Source organism: Balaenoptera borealis (genome assembly GCF_965194805.1).
Source record: "Balaenoptera borealis genome assembly, chromosome: 11".
Taxonomy (NCBI): domain Eukaryota; kingdom Metazoa; phylum Chordata; class Mammalia; order Artiodactyla; family Balaenopteridae; genus Balaenoptera; species Balaenoptera borealis.
The window spans coordinates 30,499,475-30,519,903 of NC_138868.1; the positions used below are offsets into that span (position 1 = coordinate 30,499,475).

A 20,429-nucleotide genomic window follows, 5' to 3' on the forward strand; every position below is an offset into this window, starting at 1 on the left:
CATGCCACATGTCCACTGCAGGTCAGCTTGAGCTCTGCTCTATGTTGCCTGCCTTCCTCACTCCAGGATCTAGGCACACAGAACAGCTATTATCTGGTCATTGCAGTTCATAGTGACAGAAGGAAGGAGAGGAAGTACTAAAGCATATGTTGGTCCCTAGAACCTCTGCCTGGATGACTTTTAAGGGAGTAGGAAGTATAACCCTCCTGCAGGGAGGGGCTTCAAATACTGGTGCACTGGAATGCAGTCACTACAGGCAGTAGGGTAAAGTGCCAAGAGGTCCGCCAAAGATCAGGGCTTTTTGAACTTCAGCATACACGGGAATCCTGTGGAGAGCTTTTTTTTTTTTTAAATATACTTTTTAAATTTTTTTTTTTTAATTAATTTTTTGGCTGCGTTGGGTCTTTGTTGCTGCACGTGGGCTTTCTCTAGTTGCGGCGAGCGGGGGCTACTCTTCGTTGCAGTGCGCGGGCTTCTCATCGCGGTGGCTTCTCTTGTTGCAGAGCATGGCTCTAGATGCGCGGGCTCAGTAGTTGTGGCATGCAGGCTTAGTTGCTCCGCAGCATGTGGGATCTTCCTGGACCAGTGATCAAACCCTTGTCCCCTGCATTGGCAGGCGGATTCTTAACCACTGCGCCACGAAGAAAATTCACCCCCAGAGCCAGAGGCCTGTGAGGCAAGAGAAATCGCATCGGAATTAGAAGAGTTTCACATAGATTCCGAAGAAACGGGGCTGCCAGGAACTCAGTTAGCAAGCTTCCCAGACACACATCAACTTGCTTCCTTAAGTGAAAGAAACCATCTTTCTGCAGAGAGAATGTCTTCCAAAGATGATAAGAGATCATCTTTTGGAAGCCCTAGGCAAGACCAGAGTTGGATGGTCTTGGGCCGTAGTGAGGTTGGTGACCCATCATCGGAGACTAGGGACTCAGGGCCTGGATGGTCCGGCGAGGCTGTGGAGCCAGCCTCTGATCACAGCTTGGGCAAGGGCCCCCAAATGCAGATTCTGGGAGAAATGAAGCCTCTAGAATCTTCGGCACTAGAGGAAGCCTCTGGTCTGGGCAGCCAGTCATGGAAGAGCATGAGCCGAGGCAGCACTGGCCCCGATACAGTTATGTTGCAGGCTGTCACCCATGACAATGAATGCGAAATGCTCTCACCACAGTCTTCTCAGAAAAACATAATCCCTGAAACGGAAATGGAGGAGGAGACAGAGTTTCTTGAGCCCAGGACAAGGAAACCAAGAACAAAAGGGCTACTGTCAGAGGATGTGGGAATGGACATCCCCTTTGAGGTGGGAATGCTGAGTCCCAGTGCTGCAGACATGAGGCCTGAACCTCCTAATTCTCTGGATCTTAATGGCAGTCATCCTCAGAGAATCAAACTCACAGCCCCAAATATCAATCTGTCTCTGGATCAAAGTGAAGGGTCTATTCTCTCTGATGATAACTTGGACAGTCCAGATGAAATTGATATCAATGTGGATGAACTCGATACCCCCGATGAAGCAGATTCTTTTGAGTACACTGGGCATGAGGATCACACAGCCAACAAAGATTCTGGCCAAGAGTCAGAGTCTATTCCGGAATATACGGCAGAAGAGGAGCGAGAGGACAACCGGCTGTGGAGGACCGTGGTGATTGGAGAACAGGAGCAGCGGATTGACATGAAGGTCATCGAACCCTACAGGAGAGTCATTTCTCATGGAGGATACTACGGGGATGGCCTAAATGCCATCATTGTGTTTGCTGCCTGTTTTTTGCCAGACAGCAGTCGGGCGGATTACCACTATGTCATGGAAAATCTTTTCCTATATGTAATAAGTACATTAGAGTTGATGGTAGCTAAAGACTATATGATTGTGTACTTCAACGGTGCAACCCCAAGACGGAAGATGCCCGGGCTAGGGTGGATGAAGAAATGCTACCAGATGATTGACAGACGGTTACGGAAGAACTTAAAATCAGTCATCATTGTTCATCCATCTTGGTTCATCAGAACAATCCTTGCAATTACACGACCTTTTGTAAGTTCAAAGTTCAGCAGTAAAATTAAATACATCAGTAGCTTATCAGAACTCAGTGGGCTGATCCCAATGGCTTGCATCCATATTCCAGAGAGCATCATCAAGTACGATGAAGAGCGATCTTATAAGAGAAGTGTGAGAGACGAGGCAATGAGATACATCTGCGTATCTGAAAACGTGGAAGGAGAAAGAATTTTACTCTGTTGACCCCACCGATGATTGAAATCCCTCAGAATCCTTCCGTTTTGGCACGCTAGCTACATCTTCTTGACTACCTTTCAGCCTCTGAAGTGGTCCCCCAACCCTTGGACAGGCTGTAGAGGATGATTTGAGGTTCAGAAAACATAATCACTGCAGATCTATGGTTAGAATCTAGAAGCCAGAAAAACCAGGTTCCTTTCACGAACAGAGTCCTGGAGAGCTTCTTAAACACAGCTTTCTGGGCCCCACCCTCAGTAATCCTGGGTGGAGCCCGAGAATGTGCATTTCTTTATATACAGGCATACCTCGTCTTGTGCTTTGCTTGATTGTACTTTTCAGATACTATGTTTTTAACAAACTGAACGTTTGTGGCAATCCTGCCTCAAACAAGTCGATCGGGATCATTTTTCCAACAGCATTTGCTCACTTCATGTCTCTTGAAACATTATGTCAAACCTTTTCATTATTATTATATTTGTTATGGTGATCTGTGACCAGTGATCTTTGACGTTAACACTGCAAAAAGCTTACGACTCCTTGAAGGCTCAGATGATGGTCAGCATCCTTTAGCAATAAAATATTTTTAAATTAAAAAAAAATGCACATTTCGAACAAACTCCTAGGTGATGCTGATGTTGCTGGCGCATAGACCATACTTTGAGTAGGAATGATACAGAGCTATTGCTGGGAAGCAGCTGTCCAAACAGACATTATGTGTTCCAACCTCCTCCTTGCATCTAGGTGGGGACAAATGACTGGTTCTCACCAAAGAAATATGAGCAAAAGTGATGCGTGTCACTTCTTGAATTAAAGTGGTTAAAAAGAAGTGCCTTTTTCTCCCACTTCCTTCTGCCATATGCTTTCTACTTGTTGATGCCTGAGGCAACATTATAGCTCATGTTTGAAGTTAAAGACTTCATCAGCCTAAGCCACCTTCCCCCACGGACAAGAAGAACCTACATCAGATTACTATGGGAAAAAGAATAAATTTCTATCATGTTAAGCCACAAAATATAGGGATTTGTTTTTTACAGCAGGTAGCATTACCTTATCTGACCCTGGAGAGACTGGGAAGAAGGTCAAGAGAATCTTGACCCTCTGTCCAATATTTATCATTTTTCTCTCCTTCAGTTACATGAGAAACCTCTCTGCCTCCTTAACTTTTACAAATGTCACCTCCTTTGATCCTCCTTTATTGTATCTGTTTTCTTCTCTAACTCACTGTGGTAACAGATAAAATTAAATGGATTAGGATTATGGGGTGAAAAAACTCAGAATCACTTTAATTCCTGCTTAGGGTACTAGCTTAGTACCTTAATAATTCACTTATTTATAGTTTATTCATTCATTTAACAAAACCTTACTCAGTGCTAACTTACATATGGCTAAAACAGCCCTGTCTCCAAAATTGGCCTGGGCATCACCCCCGGTCCCTCCCATAACCATGGCAGATATCGAAAATTAGAAGTGCTATTTCTCACTGAGTCCAGAGAAAGCCTCAGAATCCTTTACAGCAGGGTGCTCCAAATAGCCACGACCAATAAATCCATAATGGTGGTTTTGCCATGAAGGAAAAAAAAAAAAGAGCAATATGTATCCAAGTCATTTCTATTTGTATCATTTTTATCAATAAATGGATTTTTCCAAAGATTTTGCAAAAGGTTTGGTCTCCTGTGGTCACTCATTTCAACCTAATATGTTTTCCTGAGTAATGGAAGCGGTAAAGACCATATTACGTTTGCAGCTAAGTTTCCACACCGATTTAGGTTCCACTAAGCAGATATGCCTACACAAAACTTGAAATGCAGAAATCAGCAATGTGAGATAGAAGCCTTATATGAAGAGACTGGACCTTCAAGCAAACACTACTGCAGAAGTGTTTGGTTCTCCTGAGGCAGCAGTGAGGAAGGTTGTACAGGCCAGGACCTGGCATCAAAAGCACAGAACAGCAGGTGTCTACGGCAGACAGGTTTCTCTTAACAAGTCCCTGGTGTGGTTGGGCAATTCATCAGGCCATTGTTCCTGAACGAGCAGGACCTACGCTTGGTTCCACCTTTAGTTCCAGGCAAGATGGGCTCCTGTTCTGGGACCCATACTTTAGAGGCTCTTGCTCTGGCTCTCCTCTGGCCACCTCCCCTACCCCACAAAAAACAAAACAAACAAACAAAAAACACTGAGTGAGAAGTATGTGGGGTCAACAGGACATACTTAACTGGATTTCTAGTCCCAGATTGTGCCCTGGGAACATGGACCCGGATTCCTTACTCAAATAGCCCTTGGCTTTCTGCAAGGGCCTGTGTGGGCCTCTACCCTGGGGCTATTCTCCAGTGGACCACACTGCCAGTGGGACACCTTTAGGCCTGAGGGCAGCTTGTTGCCAGGGGTATACATAGAGCTTGGACATGTGTGCTACAGCATCCACAGATATGCAGATGAGGGTCCCCTGCAGCTTAGAATGGAGCCAGAAATGGGAAGAGAAAGATTGGGAACCTGGATTGGGGGCTGGGGTCATGCTTTTCTCATGCCACTATGCTTTGTTGAGCAACCCAAAGGAGTCTGAGAATTCTAGTCAATCTTGACCTTCCAATGTCATTTTGAAGGTAAATTTCTCAAGGTGGGAACATAGCACATATTTCATTTAACAGTTCGAAGCTTATGTTTAAGTGTTAATATTTAGAGATGTTATGTGAGTACCTACTTGTACTCTTGCCCCAGATCCCACAAATTCTAAGGACTACTTAGTTCTCTAGCCTCTGATGCATTCTGTAAGCTACTTCACGCTCTGTAATAAACCCCTTTCTGCCTAAATTATTCAGAGTTTATTTTGTTCTCTAAAACCAAGAACCCTGGTTGTTACACTTCTCTAGATGTTTCGAAAGGGGCTGTATTTTCCTCTTCTTGTAGATAAGTCTACATGAAGTCCAAGAATATGGTTTTCTTTCAGTATCAACCATAGCTTCTATTTGTTGTGACTCTTCCTGATCCCAAGGCTCTGTTACTATAGTAGAGAAGAGTATTCAAGGTTGAATGAGAGCCTGGGTTGGAGACAGCTCTAACACTTACCAAGTGTGCACTTTGAACAAGCCATTTTTAACCTCTCTGAACCCTAGCTTCTCATCTGAGAATTGAATAAGATAGTGTGTGTACATATACTTCATTGAACAGCCCTCTGCTGATGTAACATTGTCATTACTGGAACTAAAGAAAAGAGTTAATAATAGCTGACTCCAGGGGTATATTCCCTGTGGTGTATTCTCAGATGTCCTTTCTTATGTTTACTTCAAAAACCTCTGCTCCAATCACTTCCCTCTGGAAAACCAATTCCACTGTCCTAACTTATGACTCCATTAGGAAATGTTTCTAGAAAGTCATTCAAATGTTTCCATTTGCCAATCCCATTTTGGTACTTCAAGTTCTGACTCCTTATGCTGCAGGAAACCATTTTCTTCCTTGCTTGCTATTTAAATTCTTCAACACTTGTCAAGCATTATTATATCATACTTACCCTACTCTTGGATTTAATCACACACTCTATCCACTTCAAGACATATTCATTTTCTGGAGTGTCCAATGACATGATCCACAATATCAGAGATAAGGATTCAAGCATTTAAGTTCCTCTTGGGTTTTCTTGCTTTTCTGAATCTTAAAGAATCTTTAGAGTTAGTCCTACAGTAATGCAAGTTTAAAAGCTTTCACAGCATGATGTATTTCCTTTTCATTACATTTTTCAGATTAAGAAACTACTACAGCAGTAGCCTATGCTGGCAGAAAGATAAGATTTTTGTGGCTCATAAACTTGGAAAATGGAACATATCAAAAGTCATTTTGTTGGCATATTTCAATTAAATACCTAAAAATCCATGATGATAAAAGCAAGAACTGCATTAGGTCATTTCTATTTTTAAAGAATTTTCTAGTTTCTAATGGTCAGTCCTGTAAAGTTTCCCCCACCAAAAAGTAACTGATTGGAATTGTGGAACCATTGAGACATGGCATCGAATAGTTGAAGCTACATACAACCTTTGAGAAAGTGCTTTCCATTTTGGAAACAATCACTGTACCTATAGGTTCTGTGGCTGGGCACTTAGGCATATTGTCTCCATTCCTTGTCCTTCTTCAGCTCAGCTCTCTACTAGAGGAGGAGCCTGAGCCAAGCAGTCTGTTTCCCAGGATCCTATGTCAGCTGTCTTCTGGCTGAGTTTTGACAAAGGAAGACAGTGGAAGGAGATTGAATGGGGTGGAAGAGAAAAGCCAGGACATTTCTCCTCCTGTGTCTCTGCTGGAGGCAGCTTATCAGCAGTTACTTCTCCTCTGCGGCTCCAACTCCTCAGTTCCATTGCTTGACAGGTTCATTTAGTTCCACCTTCCATCTGATGACCCTCTAGGCAATAATACTGCTAAATGTTTCATCTTTCTAGCCCACAGATGGTAGTGGTTTTCTGTTGTTTAACTTTGGATTATCTTATCACTCCCTCTATGGTTCTTAGAAATTCCATCACCTGTGTAATAATTTCCCTAAATTAACTTCAATCTGTGGAAAAATCTTAAAGTGGTTTCTGCTTTCCTGGTTAGACTCTGATTGATAGTATAATGCACCTAATTTTGAAACAATGCACATAACTATTAGTGTACCAATAGGAATGTTAATGAACTTGGATACAATAAGTCACCTTATAGACTTCTCAGGACTTTATGGGAAGTAAAATATAAATTGTGGAAAAAACTGCCCCAGCAAGAAGAGACCAATGGAATTAGAGGTATCAATGGGATCTAGAGACTTGATGGTCATTTTTTTTCCCTCCAGGTGAAATAATATCTAGGTGAGTAGTGAATATAATAACAGTTACTGACCTATTTAAAATTCTGACCTTGGGCCAGTAGGTTTCTTATCTAGTATGGACTGCTTTAAGATGTTTAAAAAAAGATGATCATTACAACAGTTCAGGGTAACACTTGAAAATATTATGTCTGGTTTGTTAACAAAACAAATGCCAAATATGATATAAACCAACATCATGGAAATATTTGCTTTCATTTTTATCTCGTTCTTTCATTTATTCATTGATTATCTGCCATATGCCAGCCACTCCTCTAGGCCCTATGAATATATCCCTGAGTAAGGAAGAAAAAATATCCCTTACTTGTGTGGCGCTTATGGCCTGGAGGAGGTGAAGGCAGTGTTTGGACCAACATCAACCAAGAGTTGAAAAACTCCATAGAAGAAACAACCAATCCACACTTAGATTTTTTTTTCTAAGTAATTTGTCATCTTAAATTCTAAAAGGAAAAAGAAAATGGTCTTTTTACTTTCTAAAATATAGTAGTACATAAGGGTACTGGATTTGAAGTTTGGCAAGTTTTGATTTGACTTCAGGCTCTTTACTTTCCTGATTGGTTAAATTATCATGTTTATCAAGGATCCCTCATATAGGATCCTTGAAGTAATTTTAAAAATAGGGAATTGTGTTGAGAATAGAGGTATTTAAGTTTGGAGAACTGAATTAAGTGAATAGTTCTGCCTCATTTTCATTTTATTTTTGATTCTCAGCAGTTGACCATGATGTGCTTGTGGATTCATTGTTTTTGTTGTTGTTGTTTTTGTTTACCAAATTTGGGAAACTTTAGGTCATTAATTTTTTTAGATGTATTTTACTGCCTTATTCAATCCCTCCACTTCTGTGCCTTCAATTACTCTTTCATTAGACCAGTTTATATGGTCCCATGAGTCACTAAGAAAATACCATTTAAAAATTTTTTTTTGCCTCTGTTCTTCAGATTGGTTAATTTCTACTTTTTTATCTTCAAGTTCACTGACTTTTTTTTTTCATTATCCAATCTGCTGTTAATACAATACAATCATTTTTAAAATTTTATAAGTATACTTGTTAGTTCTAGAATTCCACTTGGTTTTCATAGTTTCCATTTTTCTGATGAGATTTACCACTGTACATTTCCTATATAAATCTTTTCTTTTAGATTCTTAAGTATATTTATAATAGCTAATTTAAAATCAGCATCTGCTAATTCCAACATCTGAGTCATCTGGGAGCTGTTTCTTGTGGTTGCTTTATTTTCATGATGATTAGTCACATTTTTCTATTTCTTCATATATCTAATATTTTTTATTTTAGGCAAAACATTTAAGATAATACATTATAGTGAGTTTGATTATATCATCTACCTAAATAAGCTATTAAGTTTTGTTCTGGCAGGCAGTAAAACTTCTCCTTTATTAAAAAAAAAAATCTGCTTTTATGATCTCACAAACTTCCTCTTATTCCTTTAAATACATCTGATCAACTTTTTCTACCATAAAAACTATCACGACTATAGTTAAGGGAAAAAAGGCTGTACAAATGCTCAGCAACTTAGAAGTCATGGGTATTAGAGTTTGAAGTCCATTTCATCCTTTTATTTCAAGGGTGCTTCTATGTGGAGAACCCACTGTACAGAATTGCATATATATTATTTTGTATTACCTATAAAGATCATATTCTATAAGAAAGTAATATAAATCTTTTTTAAAGTATAAATAGTCTTCCAAAATCAATTTGTAAATACATCTTAGTTTTCAAAGCTTAGTGTGTAAAAAAATGATCTTAAGCAATTCCAGGGAAGGAGTCTTATCAGCTTCATGGAAGGCTGAATTAGAGGAAATAAGAACAGCAATTTGGAGGCAAAGGAAACAAAACTACTTGTTAATCTCTGTTTGGATGAAATATGTATGAGAACTGAGCCCATATTTGAACACCTGTCCTTTTCCTGTTTGAGCCAAAGACGGAAAACCAATTATTTAATAGTATTTTTGTTATTGTTTTAAAAAGAACATATTTTAAAAATACTTAAAAGTATAAAAAAATGTTTTTAGTCTTCTCAGAGATAAATACCTGAACATATTAAGGTATTTCCTTCAAATTTTGATATGTAGGTATACATGTATATGTGTATGGGTGGGTGGGTATGTGTCTGGGTGTATGTTGGGTAAAAAAATCACATATATAAAACAAAATTGGATTGATGCTCCCAATATAATCTTTTATCTTATATATGTCACTAAAAACATTACATGGGCTTTTCCATATCATTAAGTGGTCTTTGAAAAATGTGATCTTTAGATAGCCAACAGGCACATGAAAAAACGCTCAACATCGCCAGTTATTAGAGGAATGCAAATCAAAATGACGATGAGATATCACCTCACACTGGTCAGAATGGCCGTCAACAAAAAGTCTACAAATAATAAATGCTGGAGAGGGTGTGGAGAAAAGGAAACCCTCATACACTGTTTGTGGGAATGTAAATTGGTGTAGCCACTATGGAAAACAATATGGAAGTTCCTTAAAAAACTAAAAATAGAACTACCATATGATCCAGCAATCCCACTCCTGGGCATATATCCAGAAAAAGCAAAAACTCTAATTCAAAAAGATACATGCACCCCAATGTTCATAGCACTATTTACAATAGCCAAGACATGTAAACAACCCAAGTTCCCATCAACAGATGATTGGCCTAAGAAGATGTGGTGTGTATATATATATATATATATATATATATATATATATATATATATATATAAATAAATATATATATATATATATATATATATATATATATATACACACAATGGAATATTACTCAGCCATAAAAAGAATGAAATATTGCCATTTGCAGCAACATGGATAGACCTAGAGATTATTATACTTAGTGAAGTCAGACAGAGAAAGACAAATATAATATGATATCACTTATATGTGGAATCTAAAAAATAATACAAGTAAATCTATATGTAAAACAGAAGCACAGTCACAGACATAGAAAAAGTTACCAAAGGGGAAATGGGGTGGGGGAGGGACAAATTAGGAGTATAGGATTAACAGATAGAAACTCCTATACATAAAATAGATAAGCAACAAGGATTTACTGTACAGCACAGGGAATTATATTCTGTATCTTGTAATAACCTATAATGGAATATTATCAGAAAAAATAACTGAGTCGCTATTCTGTACACCTGAAACTAACACAATACTGTTAATCAACTATACTTCAAAAAAGAAAAGAAAACTGTGGGGACTTCCCTGGCAGCGCAGTGGTTAAGAATCTGCCTGCCAATGCAGGGGACATGGGTTCGAGCCCTGGTCTGGGAAGATCCCACATGCCGTGAAGCAACTAAGCCCGTGTGCCACAACTACTGACCCTGCGCTCTAGAGCCCACGAGCCACAGCTACTGAGCTCACACGCCACAACTACTGAAGCCTGCGTGCCCTGGAGCCCATGCTCCACAACAAGAGAAGCTACCGCAATGAGAAGGCTGTGAACTGCAACGAAGAGTAGCCCCCGCTCGCCACAACTAGAGAAAGCCCGCGTGCAGCAATGAAGACCCAATGCAGCCAAAAAAAAAAAAATTTTTTTGTTAAATTTTTAAAAATTTTTAAAAATTAAATTTTAAGTATTAAAAAAAATGTTTAAAAATTAAAAAAAATTAAACTATGATCTTTGATAGCTGTCCAACATGTCATTACAAGGATAATTTACTTATCCATCCCCCTCTTATAAGAGATTGTTGTTTCCAATTTTTCATTATCAAATAAATTAAATAATTGTTCATATATATGATTATTTCCATACAATATATTTCTGACATGGAAATGGTGGGGTGATGGATGAGTTAAGATGGCAGGACATCAAGCCAGTGTAATGGAGAGAGTAAAGCTTGAAACAGAAATAGCGGTGGTTTTAGTTAGCATTGTTTATGTAACTGAATTGGAGAGGAGAGTATGCCAAGGCAGCAGGCTTTCATAAAATAGTTGCTCTGCGTTTCCAACAATCATTGGAAAACGGGAGCTTAGACTGAAGATTTGTAAAGCTACAGCAGAGTTCTTCATAACATGTGCTGCAGAGCATCCATTGTGAGGGATTTTAACAGGCGTTGCATTAAAGAAGTGTTCTGATGTGTAGTGACTTTGGGAAATACAGACTTAAAGCCAAACAAGATTTTCGCTCTTATGTTTTACTGCAGGACTTCCTAAAACATTTAATGTTCTTATATGCTTTTTTTTAAAAACATCTTTATTGGAGTATAATTGCTTTACAATGCTGTGTTAGTTTCTGCTGTATAACAAAGTGAATCAGCTATACATATACATATATCCCCCATATCTCCTCCCTCTTGAGTCTCCCTCCCACCTCCCTATCCCACCCCTCTAGGTGGACACAAAGCACCGAGCTGATCTCCCTGTGCTATGCGGCTGCTTCCCACTTTTTAACACACACCAAACACAGTCTACAACATGGGACATTTCCCAAACTTATTTGACCACAAAATCTTTGGTTCACTAAGAATATTGAGAGAAAAGTGTTCTGTGGAACACCAGACTGAGCAAAAGTACTCTAACAGAATTGAGGAAAAGTACATTACAGTCCAGGCCAGTGGAAAAAAACATATCAGATTAAGTTTGATTAGGTTAAATGGTTTTACGGCAAGCAATGCACATCTTGAAATCTTGCTTTCAATTTAAATTCCTTATTTATCTCTTTTAAAATGCCAAATGACCTATACCTTTCTTTTGTTAGTGCATAACTCTACACAGAAGTAATATTTGTTTGGCTGTGAACTTTATCTCACTATGACATGTTTTTGCAGAGGTCATATAATATAGTGACAAAATCCCAGCCTAGGATTTGGGACAGAGTGTTTGGCTCGGCCACTAACCAGCTTTGTGATCTTACAAAATTAACCTTTTTTGGCACAGGTATAAAATGAATCATCTGTTCTATGAATGATTTGAACTAGATGGTCAGAAACTTTCAATGGTTCTCACCTGTTGTCACTCACAGGCTCCAGGAAGATCTAACCAGCCTCTCTCTCTGTGATTGGTCTCACAAATTCTAGGTTGCGATGGTAATCTTACTCTCTATTTAAGATCCACAGCATTTTTAATAATGATGCTATATTCTAAAGATATAAACCTAGAGAAAAACAGATAGTTATTCAACTTCCTATCACTAATTTTAAAATAAAAGCAATTCTGTTCCACCATTTGCTTTCACAGACATTTGTGCCCCAGAGATCAGGGAACTTGTTCACTTACACTTTCTGCATTTTCTTTGTAGTCCCAGGTTGGCCAATGGTTTATTTGTCCTTACAATAGAGATGTTTAACCTGGGGTTAGTAGACTTCAAGGGGTCCATGAACCCCATGAAACTGTGCATAACATTTTCTCTTTAAATGTGGGAACATTTATCTTTCTGGGGATGTACTCTACAGCTTTCAATAGATTTTCAAATGGCATTTTCAATCCCTCAAAAAAGTTAAAAATTATTGCTTATAGATTTCTTAAGTTTTTTGAAGAGGTATATGAAGGAAAAAACAAAGCACAGATTAATGCTCAAGTTCAAAACACTGATCTAAGTTATTGCTAATTTACCCATCATCAGAATGTGTGGGAGTAGAAACCTCAGGGAATAGGAATCAGCATGATTGCAAAAAGGAAAAACAAAAAGTCTACTTAGAGGCATTTTCTCCTTTTTTCTTTGCCTCCTCAGGCCCTAACCACTGCATGGGGAAAAAAAAAAAAAACTGCAGGAAAAATGTCTTAATGCTATGTTATAAAAACAATGATTAACCAGATAGAAGTGACATCATTGGCAAAAATGGAGATAACAATATTTACCCATTTATTAACCATGTTCTTAGAAGCCTTTAAAAGAAACATTGCTATAGGATTGTCCAGCGTCAGTGGAGTGACTATGACATTGCCCACTGCGATTGGTCCTTTATGGAAAGGATTCTTAGGAAAGCCTGCCTGCAGGATAATTTGGCAATTTTTAACCTAATCCTGATTAGTTCAGTCGTACACTGTCTTCTGCATGCTCTCGGACTCCAGGTTTCAATTTATTAACGCCTCTTCTGGATTAAAATCACACATGTATCTCCATTCACCTCTGAGCATCACCATTCTGTGACAGTGATGGTGATAAAAATGTGGACAATGATGAATATAGCTAATGTTAATCTGGTATTGATATTTAGTATGTGCCCCACAGAAAGCCTTTAAAGTAGTGACTATTATTAACACATTTACAGACAAAGAAACTAAACTATAGAAGGTTAAGTAATTTATCCTGGATCATAGAGCTAGAAGATGCCTAAAGCAGGATTCAAGGCCAAATAGTCCTATTCCAGAGCTTATTATGCTGTTTGGCCTCTAAGATGTAATTCAGGAATTTGGTCATATACTCCTCAGTTTTCATCATCCCAATTTTTTCCATGTTTGTTCTCCCTCAGTTCTCCCACCCAGAATGCCCCCAAATTACTTTTAGATTCAGAAACGGCAAGCATTTTCCCCTGGCCCCAAAGGTGTGGTCATCTCAGTTCATGACATAGGATGACTTTGACAGACCTTGACGGTCATACCCCTTGCTGGCCAACTGTGGCTGAATCCAGTCTTTTGTGGCCAGAAATGGAAGCATTTATGTTGCAATGGCCCTATCGAAGTTAGAGTTAAACTCTGAACAGTCACATTTTACAGATTATATGTAGAGGTTTTACAGATCATATATAGACAACTGAATGTCCTGGGCTGGCCAGGAATAGACCCTACATTGTACAAGATTGTTTCCTAAACTTTGGCCATTCACATAAAACCTTCATGATTTCTTTCAGTCCTGTGCTATCTCTACCAGTATTTATGTAATATTTTGACTTAAATATACTTATTGTTTTTTAGTTAAATAAATGAAAGTTTATTTCATCACAAAAATTGAAAACTAGTATCATCTAACCTAAATAGAGGGCAATTCAACATGGGGAGGGGGAAGGGTAAGCTGGGACAAAGTGAGAGAGTGGCATGGACATATATACACTACCAAATGTAAAACAGATAGCTAGTGGGAAGCAGCCGCATAGCACAGGGAGATCAGCTCAGTGCTTTGTGACCACCTAGAGGGGAGGGATAGGGAGGGTGGGAGGGAGGGAGATGCAAGAGGGAAGAGATATGGGGACATATGTATATGTATAACTGATTCATTTTGTTGTAAAGCAGAAACTAACACACCATTGTAAAGCAATTATACTCCAATAAAGATGTTAAAAAAAAGGTTTAGTGGTTACCCTTGAGTTCACAATGTACATCTTTAATCAGAGGCTACCTTCAGACAGTATTATACTACTTCATATATAGTATAAGACCTTACAATTCTTAATTCCCCCAACCATTCTTTGTGCTCTTGTTTTGTGCATTTTATTTTTCATGTGCTGTAAAAATGCATTTCTATTTTTGCTTTAGACAGTTATTTTTTTTAGAGTAATTAAAGATTTCTTAGTTAAAAAAAAAAAAAAAAGCAAATATGATGAAACAAAATCATGTTGCCATATTGTTAAATTCTACCTGGATTTCACTGCTTTCTTAGGCTCTAATTATTGGGGTGTTAAAAAGGGAAATTATGTAGTATTAGAGAAAATCTAGTACTAAACTAGGATTTCTCTTTGATCTAATCAGAAGTGTTAAAGGGGAATGAACAAGAATAATTTTTTTATACTATATGATTTACTCTTATTTAATGCCCTGTTTGCACATTACCTAAACTTCATCTTGAGCAAAACTATCCAGCAGAAATAATGCATATCATACTTAATTTAAAATTTTCTACTAACTATATTAAAAAAATAAAAATAAAGAGGAGAAATTAATTTTAATATTTTAACTCATATCTGAAATATTATTTCAACACTTATAGTCAATATAAAACTTATTTATGAGACATTTTACACTGTCTTTTATATCTGGTATGTATTTTACACTTATAGCACATCTCAGTTCATACCAGCTACGTATCAAGTACTCAACAGTTACACGAGGCTAGTGACTACAGTAGTACAAAACACAGAAGTCTTACACTGCACACTGCAGGAAATACAGGCTAGAATCAGGATGCCTAAGGTCCAAGATCATTTGTGGTTGACATGGTTATGACCCCGACAGCCAGTTAACCTTTCCAGACCTCAGTTTCCGTGCCTTAAAAATAAGAGGATTTCACTGGCTGTCCCTGTGGTTTCAAGCTGTCCTGCTCTACTGTGATTGCCATTTGTTTCTTCCCTGTTGAAGCTGTCTTTAGAGCCTCATTCCCACTATCTCGGAAACCTTCAAACAGCAAGATGCGTCATTGGCCTCCAACATGGTTGGTGAATGTTGCTACAAGAGAGCAGATACAGAGATGGTTTATGTCTGAAGGTTATGTGCCTGAAAGCAGCCTCCAAATGGGAAGCAAAGCACATCAAGAGTCAGTGTTCATCTGTTTGTTCATTAATTAATTAATTAATCAATCAATCCATTCAACAGACATTCATCGAGGCTGCTCTGTATCAGGCCCTGTGCCAGGTGTTGGACACAGAAAGCTGAATAAGATATAATCTATCAGTGGGAGAATGGGTTGGGAGGAGTTTGGTGAGACAGGGTGATGAGTACTGTTGACTGAAGCCCAGAGCTTCAGGAGCACAGAGGCAGAACACCTAACCCAATCTAGGTCTTCCTAGAGAAGGTAACATTTAAATGGCCTCATGAAGAATGAATAGAAGGTAGCCAGGCAATGAGCAAGAGAAATGTTTTAGGCAGAGGAAGCAGCAGGTGCAAAGGCAAGAGGCATATTTGGGGAACTCGAAGCAATTGTCACCAGATTTCAAGGTGAGAAATGACAGTGGAGAGATAGTAATTAGGGTGTAGATCTGGAAAGGTCTTGGGTGATATTTAAGGATTTAGACTTTATCCTGAGATCAGAGGAGCACTGGAGATTATAAATAGGGGGCAGGTAGAAGTGCATAATAATATTTATATTAGATTCATATCTCTCTGGCTGCAGACCAGAGAAGGAAGGAGAGAGCCAAGGCTGAATGATAGCAAGGGGATCAGTTAGAAGGCTGCTGCAGCAGTCAAGGCTGAAAGAAGGAAATGTATCGGAGAGAAACTTAAGATGCAGAATCCATAAATTGAATGGACTCACTGCTGCTGGTGAGGGACAGAGAAGTGGTAGAATGAATGATATTCCAGGCTCTGGCTTAGATAATGGTGACATTTCCTAAAATGGGAACCAAAGGAGGGGGAATAAGTCTGTTCACTACTTTCTTGACCTGGAATCTGACATCATTTGTAGAACTTATGGAAACTACCAAAGCAGTCTTGGGTACGCTTTGGAAGGCTTCATGTAAATAACTGGATGCTTTCCTTAGGTGAGAGTTATACATGTTTATTTCATGTTCATTGATGAGGAAACAAATGGATCATAATACAATAATATGAAGCTTTACTTTATAGTTTAAAGTTATAACTTTTTTCCATAGAGACTTTGAAGCATATTGAAAACAAGATAAAGTTGTTATAGCAGTAACTTCTCTGAGCTATCCTTGAAGTATCCTCCTCTACCGTAATCTGGCCTCTAGAGTTTATGGATTATAAGGGAGCAGGGTTTTTTTTTTTTTTTAGTCTCTTTTAGCCAGCCAAGATGAGGATTGAGATCTTCATCAAAGCCAGAAGAGAGTCAGGAAGGGCCAAGTTCAGGTCTGCAGAGCACTATGAAAGCATTCAGCTATTTGTCCCCAAAGTGTGGCACTGGCTGCTTTGTATGGGTTTCAACGGGTTTTGCTGTTTACAATCCTCATTGCAAAGACAAATTAGAAAAAGATGTTAAATAAATGACACAGCAATCATCAAAATGATTACACAATAAAAGAGCAGAGATAAAAAAACAGTATGGTCAAAGAAAAGGAAAAAAAAACGTATAAATCAGACAAAACATGAGAGAGGGTCAGGAAGTTCTCTAAATTTGAAAAAATGAAAATGATTTTAAAAAATCCTGAGTGATAATTAACTAAAAATATAGGTGAAGGTATTACTTCTTAAGGGAAATCTACAAGTAAAGGTCCCCAAAAGGATCACCCAGGCAGATATTCTTAAAGTCATAGTCAGCTGATTCTTCTTTCAGGCAAGTAATAATAATACCTGTGAAAATAACTGATTCCCTAACTTGGGCATTTCATTAGATCGAAACCACAAATATGGCAGTCTCACATCCACTTGAAATCAGTAGATTTTTGTCAAAATTAAAATGACAAGACACACCACTGAGCATGTCATTTATTGGGGGGGGCAATTTTGCCAAATAAAAATCTATTGTTTGCTGTAATGAAAAGTTGTTGGCTATTTTTAAAACAGAGATTAGAAATGACTTCCTCTTGACAGCTGTTCACACACCCTAATTTTTGGTCACCTTGGTCCGATGGAAATCTTGCAGTTAAAAAGACTTCACATAATTCACTGCTCTCAAGTGTTTCCAATTCTGTTCAATTCAATGGTGAGTGAAGCTGTTTAGGGGGGAAACTCTTGTATTTCCAAATTTAGTGTTCTGAAAACACGTTGTTGTGTGTAGTGAGCATTATACGAGCCATCTAAATTTAGCAAACATTTTCATTCCCTTGCCCAAGCCCACCCACAGCAGTGGATGAAACTTTGATTTCCTCCACACTCATCTGGGTAATGTAAACCCCTCAGGTTCTACAAAGCTTGCTGAGCAAGAAAGCTGAATGCAGAAATGTCAGGAAAATATGTAACCTCTGGACCTAAAGAGGGGTGGGGCTGGGGGCAACTCAGACTCCATTGACTAATTCAGGTTGGTTTTTAAACTATTTCTCACCTTATCCACATCAGGTCTCATTTATTTGCCCTGAGAGCACCTGGAGAGATGCTTAATTAGGGGAAGCCAGCTCACTGTTTATCTGAGGAGCTGGACCTCAGCACTCACTGTGGCTCACCTCTGAGCTGAAGGCCAGTCCAGGATGTCACAGCTCCCCTCCATTTTGATTACTTTGAGTGCAGTCATGCTTTCTTAAAGGTTTAAAAATGTGTAGGCTTAAAGTAGAGCTTGGATTACTGAGGTTGAATGGAAGCTGCCTTATACGGTATAGGACTGCAGCAGAGTAAAGAGGAGACAACTTTCTTTACACAATGCCACACATAGTAGGTTAGCAATAAATGATGGTTGCATAAATAAATTGTGGCCATCTCTAAGCAAAAAGCCAAATTTATGATCCACAATCAAATCTACATAGCAATTTTTATCAAACTTTACTGCTTAAGTGCAGCAAACAATGTGAGGAGGCAGAGAAAAAAGAATGATATGATAAGGTAAAACCAGCTCATTGTAGAAAATTCTTTGAAGTTTTATGTCCTCTCTTAAAAGTCCATGCAAATTTCAAAGTCTATACTGTTCTATATAAATATTTAGCTTATGGCTTCAGGTACCACCTTGACAAATAGTTTGAGAAACACAGCAATCTGTCATTCTCTCTATCATGTTAACCAAAGAAAGTTTAGAAAAAGACTTCTGGGAATTTATATACCCCAATGTTCGTAAAAATTATATGTAAAATTTATTTTATTTAATTTTTGGCATTTTATTATCAATCAGCAGATGCATTTTGACATTTTCAAAGATTAGGAAGATTTTATACATTAATATATTGAGTTCTGTATTATGGGAGAAATAAAGTAAGTACTTACTTGTACTTACTTACAAATAAAGTAAGTACAAGTACTTACTTGTACTTACTTACAAGTAAAGTAAGTAACTTTGTATTAACCACTTGGTGTGTATATGTCACTACTACAGTACTGAATTAGATATCATAAAAAATAGCTAACTAATATTCCACTATATGTGCTATGAAGACAAATGATTTTTTAAAAACCTTTAACTTTGCATACATTGCTTTATAATAGCACCTTCTGCAAATACAATATGACTGTATTATCTAGAAATTTTCTTCAGAGGGATGAAAATAGAGTTTCATTTTCCCTTTCTTAAAGCAGCTGCTATAGGTAAAAGAGAATAAAATTCTTTTAGTCTTAATGCATTGAAACTAATCCACACTTACACCATAAGTACTGAGTTCTAATACTGATTATACCTTCAATTCTGAGTCTTAGTTCTGAGTTTTAGGCAAGTGTGATAAACACTAAAACAAGTAAATTAAATTTCTATTGTTCAGTTAGGTTATATTTTATTAGTGTTACCCAGAATTCTTGGCTGAAGCTAGTTTCCTCCTGTGAAAGGTTTATATATGTATAAACCTAGAAGTGAAGCATAATATTGATACAGACTTTCATGGGGTTATCCCATAACAATACCCTAAGTATTGTGACTTTCATAGGGCACATTCACCAGGAAGCAGATGAGATTTATTGGGCTGTACTCTCAAGGCCAACACACATGAGGGAGTAAACGAAGCAGAATGAGGTAGGGGAGAAGTCAAACTGCAAAGCAGTCACAATGAAGGCCCAATTGATCCTACTGGGAGCTTTGCAGCAAGTATGATCCTGCAGAGTTGTCCCAAATCAGGACCAGGGGCAGACTTTTATATCTCCATACTGACCTTGGGACAGAACCTTGGGTGTGGCAGCTCCCTTCAAGATGAGCCCAGTCTCCCAGGAGGACTCAACCAGAAGCTATCAGTCACCAACACAGAGCCGATGAGTTAGTGCTTCAGTCCTGAAATAGGTGGGATGGGGAATCAGGCCAAGGCATCACAATGACCACTACAGTAACCTCTGTTCAGTCTCTAGGGGTTATAGAGGAAGTCAGCTACTTTCTCCTAGAAGGCAGACACAGTATTCATTACAGTAAGTCCTCTGCATAAGAGCCTTCTAGTTGCAAACTTTCAAACGTGCCAACGTGCGTTCGCATATCCAATCACGTAATTTAGTTCACGTGTCTGGCGTACATCGTCACATGCGTGTACTCTCTACAAGTGGTTGTGCTTTTGTGTACTTTATTGTACAGTACTGTATAGGGTACAGTAGTACAGTATCTGTATTTCAAGCCCAGGATGTCCGGAAACAAGCATAAAAGCAGCGGTGATGTAGCTGGTACTGCTAAGAAGCGCCAGCTGTTGTACTGTACTACTGTACTTTTCAAGGTACTGTACTGTAAGATTAAAAATGTTTTCTTTATTTTTTGTTTGTTTGTTATGTATTATTTGTGTGAAAAGTATTATAAACCTATTACAGTACAGTACTTATATAGCCGATTGTGTTAGTTGGGTACCTAGGCTGACTTTGTTGGACTTACAAACAAATTGGACTTATGAATGCACTCTTGGAACAGAACTCGTTCCTATGTAGGGGACTTACTGTATCTTGCTGTCCTG

General features: G+C 38.4%; 1 protein-coding gene and 2 long non-coding RNA genes across 3 annotated transcripts in view; 2 read left to right on the plus strand and 1 right to left on the minus strand.

The window, feature by feature from the left end:
* The window catches only part of LOC309606598, a 330,419-nt gene that overhangs the window by 276,236 nt on the left and 33,754 nt on the right, over positions 1-20,429 (plus strand). The window lies entirely within an intron of this gene.
* Positions 1-20,429, minus strand: part of LOC309606588 — a 113,132-nt gene that overhangs the window by 69,752 nt on the left and 22,951 nt on the right. The gene's annotated exons all lie outside the window — the stretch shown is intronic.
* LOC309605844 (protein prune homolog 2-like) lies at positions 644-2,233 on the plus strand (the record flags this gene model as incomplete). Its single annotated transcript, XM_082342173.1, has 1 exon — positions 644-2,233. Exon 1 carries the CDS (start codon positions 818-820, stop codon positions 2,231-2,233), a length of 1,416 nt encoding a protein of 471 aa, XP_082198299.1. The 5' UTR covers positions 644-817.